The 12,746-nt window shown below is 37.9% G+C and overlaps 1 protein-coding gene across 1 annotated transcript; it reads left to right on the top strand.

The window, feature by feature from the left end:
* Nucleotides 1–140: 140 nt before the first annotated feature.
* LOC109046462 (DNA-directed RNA polymerase II subunit RPB2) lies at nucleotides 141–12,728 on the top strand. The gene is made up of 25 exons (XM_042769949.1): nucleotides 141–289; nucleotides 625–697; nucleotides 848–998; nucleotides 1,091–1,203; nucleotides 2,721–2,940; nucleotides 3,085–3,243; nucleotides 3,352–3,516; nucleotides 3,644–3,840; nucleotides 4,357–4,476; nucleotides 4,581–4,767; nucleotides 4,876–5,019; nucleotides 5,102–5,241; nucleotides 5,414–5,525; nucleotides 5,613–5,767; nucleotides 5,845–6,043; nucleotides 6,441–6,609; nucleotides 7,201–7,297; nucleotides 7,404–7,498; nucleotides 9,120–9,370; nucleotides 9,455–9,544; nucleotides 10,260–10,367; nucleotides 11,175–11,288; nucleotides 11,703–11,863; nucleotides 11,980–12,175; nucleotides 12,437–12,728. The coding sequence occupies exons 1-25, from the start codon at nucleotides 271–273 to the stop codon at nucleotides 12,524–12,526; spliced, it is 3,525 nt and encodes a 1,174-aa protein (XP_042625883.1). The 5' UTR covers nucleotides 141–270; the 3' UTR covers nucleotides 12,527–12,728.
* The last annotated feature ends 18 nt before the right edge of the window (nucleotides 12,729–12,746 follow it).

Here is a 12,746-nt window from a genome sequence, read left to right on the forward strand (position 1 = left end):
TTGGACAAAAAATAATGCGTATTTTTTTTTTCGGTTTTTACTTAACACATGTTATTTAACATCTTAATTATGATTTACTAAATCATAAATGCGCAAATACATGTGCATAAATATAATAATATAATTTGCGTCGGAAGTGACGTATAATTCCGTAGCCGTTTGTGTTGTTCATCTCTGAAAGCCGCTCAGACGTAAAGCGCCGAAGAGTGGGGCGCGCAGATAACCTCTTTTTAATTTAATCAGGAATAAAGTTATTCACCAGCAAATATCATGTATGATCAAGACGAAGGTATGTGTGGAGAAATATAAGCGTAATTTGTGTTTCTTTATTGTTTTATTGCAGTGAAAAGTGTAGTTGATGTAGTTTCAAGCATTAACACAGCGTAACGTGCTAACTGGCTAAAGCTAGCTTTGTCGCAAATGGACAAGTTAAGCAAACCCAGCTAACTTTTAAAATTATACGTCTAGGTTTTATATATAGTACAAGTATTTAATGTGTGGCTTCCATTTTAGACTGATAGAGGGAATGAATGAGGCAATGAATGTGTAAGCATGATTTGTCAGCTACTTTTACACTTCTTGTGTACGTAAATTAAATGACTTTAAGTTCTGTAATTATTGTAGATATCCAGTATGATGAAGATGATGATGAAATCACCCCTGATTTGTGGCAGGAGGCCTGTTGGATTGTTATCAGGTAATTGTGTAGTAAAAAAAAATCATCATTGCATTTGTGCAGGAATTTAATGTAACTTTAATTAAAGTTGCTATATATATAATCTTTAAGAGGCATCTTAAACTTTATTGACAATGCTTTGCATGTTTCTTGTCATACTTCTCTTTTCAGCTCATACTTTGATGAAAAGGGTTTGGTGCGACAGCAGCTGGACTCATTCGATGAGTTCATCCAGATGTCTGTGCAGAGGATTGTGGAGGATGCTCCACCCATTGACCTGCAGGCTGAGGCCCAGCACACATCTGGAGAGGTGGAGGAACCGGTGAGTGGCTGGATTCAGTGCCTTTCTATCATATGTGGTTATGGTCCTTTCTAAAATTATACTGACTTTCTCATCTTATTTTTTTTCTACAGCCTCGGTACCTCCTGAAGTTTGAGCAAATCTACCTGTCCAAACCCACTCACTGGGAAAGAGATGGTGCTCCCTCGCCTATGATGCCGAACGAAGCCAGACTCCGAAATCTCACGTGAGTGATGCCCGTCAGTGTTCGAGGGCAGTTTAACCCTGTCACGTGAAATAATAGATAATATGAATTTTAAAAAATGGAGCAGTTTATTGAACCTTTAGATTAAAAACATAAAAAACAAATTAGATTTTTTAGGTTTTTTATTTATAGTATTTATATTTATGGTATTTATGGCTCAGAGTGTTATATAGGAGAATATGGAGCTCATACTTGAGGAGGACAGAAAAATAAATTTTATTCAGAGACCCAAACTGAGCAAATATAATGTTTAGTGCAGTTGCTGATATTTATATGGCCAAAATGATGAAATTCTGATCTGAGCTTGTGATGGGAAGCATTGAGATCTTTATCTATGTATGCAAAATGCATATGATGTTTTGATTTGATATCTTTATATATTTTTTTTCATGTCTTAAGATGTTTACTTGCACTTAATATTTAAGTTGCTTTCAATTGATTAAAAAAATGTAACTAATTAATCGCACATTTTTTCTGAAATGAATCGCGATTAATCCCACTTAAAATTAATGTTTTTAAATATACTTTTATATTGCAATAATTTCAACATAGACACTATATTTTTAGAAATGAATCGTTGTCCCCCCTAATATTTAACTATTGACTAGCCATTCAACATTACAGTATAATTGAGAGCTATCAATTTTAACATTTATTAACCTTTAAAAAATAACAACTTCTAATTTAAGTGAACTTATAACAATCTTCACATAAACCCATTATAATAAATGTCATATTTAGCTACCTGTGCCCTTCAGCAAGTAGGAAATATACAGAAATTGAATAAAGTTATGAATTTAGTTGATTAATTAAATATAGATGTAGTTGTTGATTTCCCCTTTATTAATTTTTTTCCTTTGTTCTTTGATTAACAGCCATCACAACAGCTGGGTTATTAGGTTATTTTGAGTGCTTTAAGAGCTGCTGCTGAACTTGATGCGGTTCTGATACTGATACACATCGTATTTTCTCACAACTCTACCTTTTCTGACCCACTTCAGGTCTTAAAGTCTCTACTAATGAGTTGAAGAGTTGAATCGGGTGTGTTAAATGAGAGAGACAGTGCTGGGCTGCTCCAGGACAGTTTTGAAAACCACTTCATTTCAGAGACATGTTCTTAAATCTGACTCATATATATAACACAAATACTTACATGCATACACAGTTTTAAGGCAGCTTTAAACACCTTTTTGTTAATTTAATGACTTAACTGACGACATAACTGTGACGTTGCATGCTTGTTTCTTTTGCGCTTTAATATGAAAAGATATAGGATACAGCGCACATCGCCACATTTGTGCGTGCAATTGAAGAGTTAATGAGTTAAGTGACTGTGTTAATTGCATTATTTTTAACACATTAAACTGAAAAAAATTAATCTTATGCATTAACGTTAATTTTGCATGGTTTTGTGTGAACTTTAAAAGTCCCACAAATTTGACAGAGGCAGACAGAGCTTTTATTACATGTTGTATCTGAATGCACGTTGTGACTTGCAGGTATTCTGCCCCTCTGTATGTGGACATAACAAAGACCATCATAAAGGATGGGGAAGAGCAACAGCAGACACAGCATCAGAAAACGTTCATCGGTAAAATTCCCATCATGCTCCGTTCCACGTACTGTCTCCTGAGCGGCCTGACAGATCGTGATCTTTGTGAGTTGAACGAGTGCCCACTGGACCCTGGAGGCTACTTCATCATCAATGGTTCAGAGAAGGTCAGTTTTGTTCCAAAACACAGAATTACAGACATAATCAATCATAGAAGTATTTTGTTAGTGAAATCATATAATTTGTTGTCATTTTGCATCATTTGTTTCAAAAGTCTGATTTAGGAGAAATGTGTTCTGTGATTTCTCCAGGTCCTGATTGCTCAAGAGAAGATGGCCACTAACACAGTATATGTGTTTGCCAAGAAAGACTCCAAGTATGCTTACACAGGAGAGTGCAGGTCATGTCTGGAGAACTCCTCCAGACCCACCAGTACCATCTGGGTCAGCATGATGGCCCGTGGAGGGCAGGTCAGTATCTGTAGACCGTGAGCAAGTATTCTGCTTGCAAATTTGTTTGGTTTTTTGTTTCATTAACCCCTTGAGCACTTCTTACACAAATATTTCTTCTGTGTCCAGGGAGTAAAGAAAAGCGCCATTGGCCAGAGGATTGTTTCCACTCTGCCGTATATCCGGCAGGAAGTACCCATCATCATTGTATTCCGTGCTTTGGGATTTGTGTCAGATAGAGACATCCTGGAACACATCATCTATGACTTTGATGATCCCGAGATGATGGAAATGGTATGTACCCTTTTGTGAAAAGTGAAGCAGTCCTTTGATTGATTAGTAGAGTTTTATTTCAGAAGTACCAATAAATTTGTGATTCAGCTCAAAATTAATAACACCATTGTCGCCCACCCCCGCCCAGGTGAAGCCATCTTTGGACGAGGCCTTTGTAATTCAGGAACAGAATGTGGCTCTGAACTTCATTGGCTCCAGAGGGGCCAAACCTGGTGTCACCAAAGAGAGAAGAATCAAATATGCTAAAGAGGTTTTGCAGAAGGAGGTGCTGCCACATGTTGGTGTATCAGATTTCTGCGAAACCAAGAAAGCATATTTTCTAGGGTAAAATAGCATTATGATTTTTCCCGTTGGCTGTAGCTTACACTACCATACAAAAATTTGTGGTCTGCACGATTTTGATCAAAAATACAATACAGTAATATTTTGTAATAATATTACAATTTGTTTTTATATAAAATTGAACCATTTTAACCCAGTAATTTATTCCAGTGATTGCACAGCTTAATTTGCAGCAGCCATTAGCATGATCATTCTAATATCATATCTAATATAATTTTTATGGAAGCAGTGATACATTTTTTCAGGATTCTTTGAATTGAAGTTTAAAAGAACAGCATTTATTTTAAATAGAATAATATTTAAGATTATGTAAAAGTATTAACTGTCACTTTTGATCAGTTTAGTTTGTCTTGCTAAATGGAATATTAATTTATTTAAAAAAAATATTGACCTCATACCCTTGAACAGTAGTGCTTATTTATTATAAAAAAAAATATTTACTTAAAGATTTTTATCTTTGTGTAATATAAATAAATACTGATTGCTTTCTCTTTTTAGTTATATGGTTCACAGACTGTTGTTGGCCGCTCTGGGCAGACGAGAGCTGGATGACAGAGATCACTACGGCAACAAGAGACTTGATCTCGCTGGACCCCTGCTTGCTTTCCTTTTCAGAGGGTAAAAATAAAAAACTTTTTAAGATACATTAAGTAATGCTTGTGGAAGTTTCGAGATGAAAATTATCTCCAGAGCTGAAATCTTTGTTTATCTGTTTTTCCCAGAATGTTCAAGAACCTGCTGAAGGAGATCAGGATCTATGCACAGAAGTTTATTGACCGGGGGAAGGACTTTAATCTTGAGCTGGCCATTAAGACTCGCATCATTTCTGATGGACTTAAGTACTCTCTGGCCACGGGTAACTGGGGGGATGTGAAGAAAGCCCATCAGGCCAGAGCTGGAGTATCTCAGGTGAGCTCAAATATGCTTTCTTTTCTGTTTACAAACCCTTCTTCCATTGCTCTACCATTTTTGCTAACTGTTCGCTCACGTATCTTCATTGCCTTTTTATATACAAAGGTGTTGAACAGATTGACCTTCGCTTCCACTCTTTCCCACCTGCGCCGTGTAAACTCGCCTATAGGACGAGATGGCAAGCTGGCCAAACCCAGGCAGCTTCATAACACATTGTGGGGTATGGTGTGCCCTGCTGAGACCCCAGAGGTAGTACCCTTTAAAACTAGTATGCATGTGACCTTCAACCCTAACCCAAGTTTTCTAATGGAGTGAAATTATTTTGTTGCAGGGCCATGCTGTAGGTTTGGTGAAGAATCTAGCGCTCATGGCCTACATTTCTGTGGGATCTCAGCCGTCCCCCATCCTGGAGTTCTTGGAAGAGTGGAGCATGGAGAACCTGGAGGAAATCTCACCTGCTGCCATTGCAGAGTGAGTGTCATCCTGTTCTATAGGGGGCAGCAGCATTCCGCTATAATCAAGCTTTTTGATTTCACAGTTCTATTCAAAGTTTTTTTTTTTCTTCTTTGTTTATAAATTCATAGTCAATTATTTTATTGCATTTTTACTGAATCATACAATATAATTGTGTATCTTCCTTCAGTGCAACTAAGATTTTTGTGAATGGTTGCTGGGTGGGTATTCATAAAGATCCCGAGCAGCTGATGAACACACTGCGCAAACTGAGGAGACAGATGGACATCATCGTGTCTGAGGTGTGACAACACTTGAGCACCACTCCAGCTTAACGTTTTATTCTGTGTACAGCACCTAACTGTGATCTTGTTTTCATCGTGGTCCAGGTGTCAATGATCAGAGATATTCGTGAGAGGGAGATCAGGATCTACACAGATGCTGGCAGGATCTGCCGTCCGCTGCTTATTGTAGAAAAGCAGAAACTTCTTCTGAAGAGACGACATATTGACCAGCTCAAAGAGAGAGAGTACAACAATTACAGGTACATACATTTGTGAAGATTACCTGGTTTCAGAATCTGACTGTTCCTCAGTAACACAGTATCTGTCTCTTGTGTAGTTGGCAGGACCTGGTAGCCAGTGGTGTGGTTGAATATATTGACACACTAGAGGAGGAGACTGTGATGTTGGCCATGACCCCTGATGACCTTCAGGAGAAGGGAGTGGCTTATTGCTCCACCTACACACATTGTGAGATCCACCCGTCCATGATTTTGGGTGTCTGTGCATCTATTATTCCCTTCCCTGATCACAACCAGGTACCGCCCCACATATTACCTCTATGATACCTGTATGATATTGTGGATTTATTAAAGGGGTCTTTTAGTTTCTGAAAATCCTGCATCGAATTGTGCTTTTTGTAAATGAATCCGCTGTGAATTTAAGTGAACGAAGGCCAAGTTCTTACTGACACGATCTGGAACTTCATTAAAAATAGTTCATCCACTCTTTCCTAATGTTAGGATCAGAAGGAAGGCGATGCAAAAGATCAAGGATTTTTAATTTATCATTTCATGATCCCTTTAACATTTTAGAGGATTTTAACATCTGCAAACCCAAATATGATATCTAATTTGAAAATTCTCTATTATAACCATTTGTAGCTGAAGAACTTGCATAATATAGCATCTAAATGATACACTCTCCTGTCTGCAGTCTCCCAGAAACACGTACCAGTCTGCTATGGGTAAGCAAGCCATGGGAGTTTACATCACCAACTTCCATGTGCGTATGGATACCCTGGCACATGTGCTCTACTACCCCCAGAAACCCCTTGTCACAACTCGTTCTATGGAGTACCTGCGCTTTAGAGAGCTGCCGGCAGGTAATCAGTTTCTTACGTTGAACAGTAGTGCTGCAGCTGTTTCTACTCTGCTGTTCAAAGGTTTGGGCTCAGTGAGAATTATTATTTTTTTTTAAATAAATGTATACCTTAATTCAGCAAGGATTCATTAAATTGATCAATAGTGGCAGTAAAGACATTTATTATTTTACAAAATATATTTCAAATAAATGCTGAAATTCACAGTTTCCACAATGTTAAGCACAACTGTTTTCAACCCTGATAATAATAAGAAATGTTTCTTGAGCATTACATCATCATATTAAAATGATTTCTGAAGGTTCATGTTACATTGAAGAATCATGGCTGCTGAAATACAGTTTTGCCATTCTACCATAAATTGCTTTAAAATGTAATAAAATTGAAAACGCTTATTTTAAATTGTAATATTTAATAATTTTACTTTTTATTGTATTTTTGATCAAATAAATACAGCCTTGGGCGCATAAAAAATTCTCACCAAACTCAAACTTTTTAACCATATTGTGTAAATGATTCAGACATAATTCAAAACTAAATGAGAAAAATTTGTAATTCCAAAAAAAAAAAAAAGTAATATATTTTTCTTAAAAGGTATCAATTCCATTGTGGCTATTGCATCATATACTGGATACAACCAGGAAGATTCTGTCATCATGAACCGTTCAGCTGTGGATCGTGGATTCTTCAGGTATTGGACTCTAGGTTTTAGCTGGTGAAATTGTAATGTGAAACATTACTTAAAATTCTCCTTTTTCACAAAGTTCCTGTTTTGATCAAAATGTGTGTCATCTCAGGTCTGTCTTCTACCGCTCATACAAGGAACAGGAATCCAAGAAAGGCTTTGACCAGGAAGAGATCTTTGAGAAACCCACCCGAGAGACCTGTCAAGGTGCAATTCTAGTGTTTTACTATTCTTTTCATCCTAAGCAGCATGTTTGCAGCATCATATAACAGGGTTCCCATGGGTCCTTGAAATCCTTGAAAGTTTGTGAATCTGAAAAAAAAAAATTCAAGGCCCTGGAAAGTAAACATACATTAATGCAGGTCCTTGAAAGTGCTTGAATTCATTTTGTACAAGAAGTTTTCTGGAGAAAATTCCATATTATTCCCTCTGGCCAACAATTTGTGGCCTATGCATACAAGCTTGCTTGATTTACATTAGTTAAGTGCATTTATGCGTTACGTGTTTCGCAAGTGTGTTGTACGTTGCCATGATGTTAGAGTGACCATATTTCCTCTTTTTCCTGGACATGTCCTCCTTTTGGACCTCAAAAAATGTGTCTGGCCGGGATTTCTGAATCGCCCAAAATGTCAGGAATTTGCTTTTGCTTTCTACAGTCGCCAGTGCGTTTTTGTATTAGAGCGCTGCGAGGGACCGTTTTCTTAATCCTGCTCCAACTGAATTTCTGACCATTATTGCCCGCTCCCGTGATTTTTGTGTCCAATCCCACCCGCTCCCTGCAAACATTGTAATATTGCATAATTTTCACGCATCAATACGCAGAGTATTTAAATCTCTTGAATCAGCCATCTCTCTCTCCTCAACCCGTGATCAGTCAAATCTCACTCCTGCAGCGCATGTTGAATGCAGGGTTGCCAAGTCTGCATTTTTTTTTTTTTTTATTGCTACTTTTAAACTGCTAATGGCTTGATTTTCCCCATGGGTTAAAGGGTTTGAAATGTTGCATAATTACATTTGACTAAAATGCTTGTATTGAAACATTTTGCGTTCTGCCTATGTGTTTATGAACAATATCCATAACAGTGACTGTAAAATATGTATTTTAGGTATGGAAATGACATCTTTCCAGTTTTGATATTTGGGAATTGGGATATGGTCATTTCACTACTTTGGGTACTATTTTAACCACCAACCAACCACACCCCAAGCCCCCCGCCCCGCCCACACCCACTGTCCTCTTTTTGGAAAACTAAAATATGGTCACCCTACATGGTGTTCATGCGTGCACAAAACTACTAGGATGGTACCTGAACGTTTCACAGACACACCCGGAAATTAATGTTGAATTGCTTTGCTTGTTAAGATAATGTAATCCCATGAGTCAAGAAAAAATTAAAAGCATATTCATATATCTTAAAACTTCTGGTTACATGAGCCTAAGCTCTTTTCAATAAAATACATGCAAAGGTTAATATCAAATCATTTTAGAATGCAGTATAGGATGTACCGAATATTTTTCATTTTTATCCAAAACAGAAATACAACAAATAGAATATCAGATCTCTATCATATGGCCAAAAATAAATCCCCCAAAAAAATTTTTTTATCAAGGTGTGGGAACCCTGATATAATTATCCTGACTACTGGATGAAGTCTAAATATTTGTCTGCATGTGTGGACCAGTGAGTTTTTAGTTTCGCTGTAAACCTTAAGATAATCATGGAGATGGGATGCATTGCTTGATGTTTTATCACGTCTCATTTAGCTAGAACATGGTGAGGCATTCTGAATAAGGCGCATTATCATTTCTGTCTCTTTTTCTCTAAAGGTATGCGACATGCCATCTATGACAAGTTGGATGATGATGGTTTGATTGCTCCGGGTGTGCGTGTGTCTGGTGAGGATGTTATCATTGGCAAAACCGTAACGCTTCCCGAGAATGACGATGAGCTGGAAAGCACCAACCGTCGCTACACAAAGAGAGACTGCAGCACATTCCTGCGCACCAGCGAAACCGGAATTGTTGACCAAGTCATGGTCACGCTAAACCAAGAGGGCTACAAGTTCTGCAAAATTAGGGTGTGCATTGATTTGACTCTGAGGTTTATTTTGCCATTCTTTAAACACCGTTAGTCCAAAATGCATTTTACAAACTTTGTGCAGGTCCGTTCAGTTCGTATACCACAAATCGGAGACAAGTTTGCCAGTCGTCACGGTCAGAAGGGTACCTGTGGTATCCAGTACAGACAAGAGGTAAGTGTGCACTATCATAGAGAAGTTTAAAGGCCAATACAATTATTTTAAGTTTTTGAAAGAAGTCTCTTATGCTCACCAAGGCTGCATTTATTTGGGGAAAAAACTGTAAAAACAGTATTGTGACAATATATTACAGTTTAAAATAGCTGTTTTCTATTTTTGTAAATTATTTCTGTGATGACAAAAGTGAATTTTCATCAGTGTCATATGATCCTTCAGAAATCATTCTAGTATGCTGATTTGCTGCTTGAAAAAAAAAAAAACATTTCTCATCAGTCTTGAAAATGGTTGTGCTAATTAATATTTTTGTGGAAACTAAGATTTTTGTTGCAGGCTTCTTTGATGAATAAAGTTCAAAAGAACAACATTTATTTTTAAATAAACTGTCACCTTTTAATCAATGTAATGCATCTTTGTTGAATAGAAGAATTAATTTAATAGGAAAAAAAAAACCTTTACTGAACTTCTGAACGGAAGTCTATAATGGAGGATGTAATGTTGTAGTGCTCATTTTTAATGTCAGTGTGACTAAATGTGTATGCCAGCTTTGTTTAGACTAGCCTGTAGTTGAGGGTCTGTTCACAGGATGTGGCTCTTAAAGACTTCCTGATAGCAGAGAGACTCACAGCTGAAGGCCTTGTAAACAGTCACCCAAAAACCCAAATGCAGATGAGGTGCGCGTCTGACCTGAGCTGTGAATTTCTCTCATTAGGACATGCCGTTCACATGTGAAGGAATCACTCCAGATATCATCATCAACCCTCACGCCATCCCCTCCAGAATGACAGTCGGCCATTTGATCGAGTGCCTGCAGGGGAAGGTACTTTGGCTCTCTTCTCCTAATCCTGCAAATAGGGACTTATCTTTCAGCTCGTTGTCTGCATTAGCGACAGATGTTTATTCTGGAAAAGTTGCTTGCACACGTGCACCATAAAGATTCTCCAGCTATGTCATGTTGACATGTTTGGTGCTTTGTAAGGAAGGATATTTTACAGAATTGAACGATTCTAGTCCAGTGACTCTTTTTAATGATTCCTTTTTTTGTAGTGATTATAGCTTCTAATGCGCACATTTATGCATATTGTTTTGGCTTTTAATGTGTAACTACACATTGTCATATGAGCAACCAGTTGGTAATTACACTGATTTAACTCACAAGGCTCTAGTACAGAGGTGTCCAAACTCAGTCCTGGAGGGCCACTGTCCTGCAGAGTTTAGCTCCAACTTTCCCAAACACACCTGCCTGGAAGTTTCTAGTATGCCTAGTAATACCTTGATTAGCTGGTTCAGGTGTGTTTATTTGGGGTTGGAGCTGAATTCTGCAGGACCGTGGCCATTCAGGAACAGGAATGGACACCCCTTCTCTATTACAATATATCATAGTAACAGTTCTCAGTGCATTGAAAGGATGACATGACTAAGTTCATATGATTTGCTGGGTTAGCAAGTCAAGTACTTTTTTTTGACAGTTTCAAAAGAGCCAATCATTTTGAAGTCAAATTAAACTAGTCATGTTGTTTGTTAAATACAATTTATCCATCAGTAGAAAGATGTGTTAACAAAACTGAGTCATTCTGTTTCGTTACACTTTCGTTTTTTTTTATTTTTTATTTACTCTTCCGTTCAGGTGTCTGCTAACAAAGGGGAGATTGGTGATGCCACGCCATTCAATGATGCTGTGAATGTACAAAAGGTCTCCAACCTGCTGTCAGAATACGGTTACCATCTGAGAGGCAATGAGGTGAAGAGCTTCTACCTGAGAATGTGGCAACACTATTAAAGGGATAATCCACCCCAAAATTAAAATTATTAGAATTTATGCATCCTGAAGTTGTTGCAAATTAGTTTACCTATTACTTATTGGTCTCTTTCTTCTGTGGAACATAAAATAAGATATTTAGAAGAATGTTGATAACCAAACAGCTTTGGTTGACTTCTGTTGGACAAAAATTCAATGGATGTCAATGGGAGCTGAAACCGTTTGGTTATCAAAAATCTTCAAAATATTTTCTTTTGTGTTCCGCAGAAGAAAGTCATACAGGTTTGGAACCTTGTGAGGATGAGTAAATAACCATTTTAATTTTTGAGTGGAGTGTCCCTTTAAGAATGCATTAAATATGTTGAAACATGTTTCTAAAGATAGTGTTTTTTGCAGGTTCTGTATAATGGCTTCACCGGCCGCAAGCTCACCTCTCAGATCTTCATCGGACCCACATACTACCAGCGTTTGAAGCACATGGTGGATGATAAGATCCACTCCAGAGCCCGTGGTCCGGTCCAGATCCTCAACAGACAGCCCATGGAGGGTCGATCACGGTGAGACAGCACGATTATACTTTTAATATTTTATACTTTTATAATTTTTTCTAGCATGATATATAAAATCACCTATGGGATCTTAATACTGTTGTTTGTTTGTTTTTTTCCTTCAGTGATGGTGGGCTGCGTTTTGGAGAGATGGAACGTGACTGTCAGATCGCTCACGGTGCCGCTCAGTTCCTAAAAGAGAGACTTTTCGAGGCCTCTGACCCATACCAGGTCCACGTCTGCAATCTATGTGGCCTCATGGCAATCGCAAACACCCGCACACACACTTACGAGTGCAGGGGCTGCCGCAACAAGACACAGGTGAGCAAGCACTGATCTCCTGTCTGACTGGGTCAGTCAGGTGGTAATTAAAGTCAGCATGACATGAACTTTCACGCTGTATGTTATTGATCTTATTATGATCAATTCATCCAGTGCATGAATGCAGTACAGGATGTTTGTTGGTTCAGTTCCCACAAGGGGCAAGCACAAGGAGTTCATTATAGAACTTGTTTTAGATTATTTAAGATGTTAACATGGGCTCTTTCATGACTCTTTCCATCCTCTGCTCTGCTCTTTCAGATCTCTCTGGTGAGGATGCCGTATGCCTGTAAGCTGTTATTCCAGGAGCTGATGTCTATGAGCATTGCCCCACGGATGATGACCAGCTAAATAACACAAAGATGAATGATGGAAAACGGGATATACAGAATAATGGAAAAAATCATTGGGGAAATTATTTTGAATGGATCCCAACAGCACTTCCTGTGGTAACTGCTGGGCTTGTGAAATTTTTTTGTGTGTGTTTCATATGTTATTGTTCTGAAACAGATATTTTGGCTGTTCAACTTAGAATAAAATAAAGCTTTTTTTTTAAAAAAAAAAAAACAAG

This window comes from Cyprinus carpio, chromosome A14 (assembly GCF_018340385.1).
Source record: "Cyprinus carpio isolate SPL01 chromosome A14, ASM1834038v1, whole genome shotgun sequence".
Taxonomy (NCBI): Eukaryota; Metazoa; Chordata; class Actinopteri; order Cypriniformes; family Cyprinidae; genus Cyprinus; species Cyprinus carpio.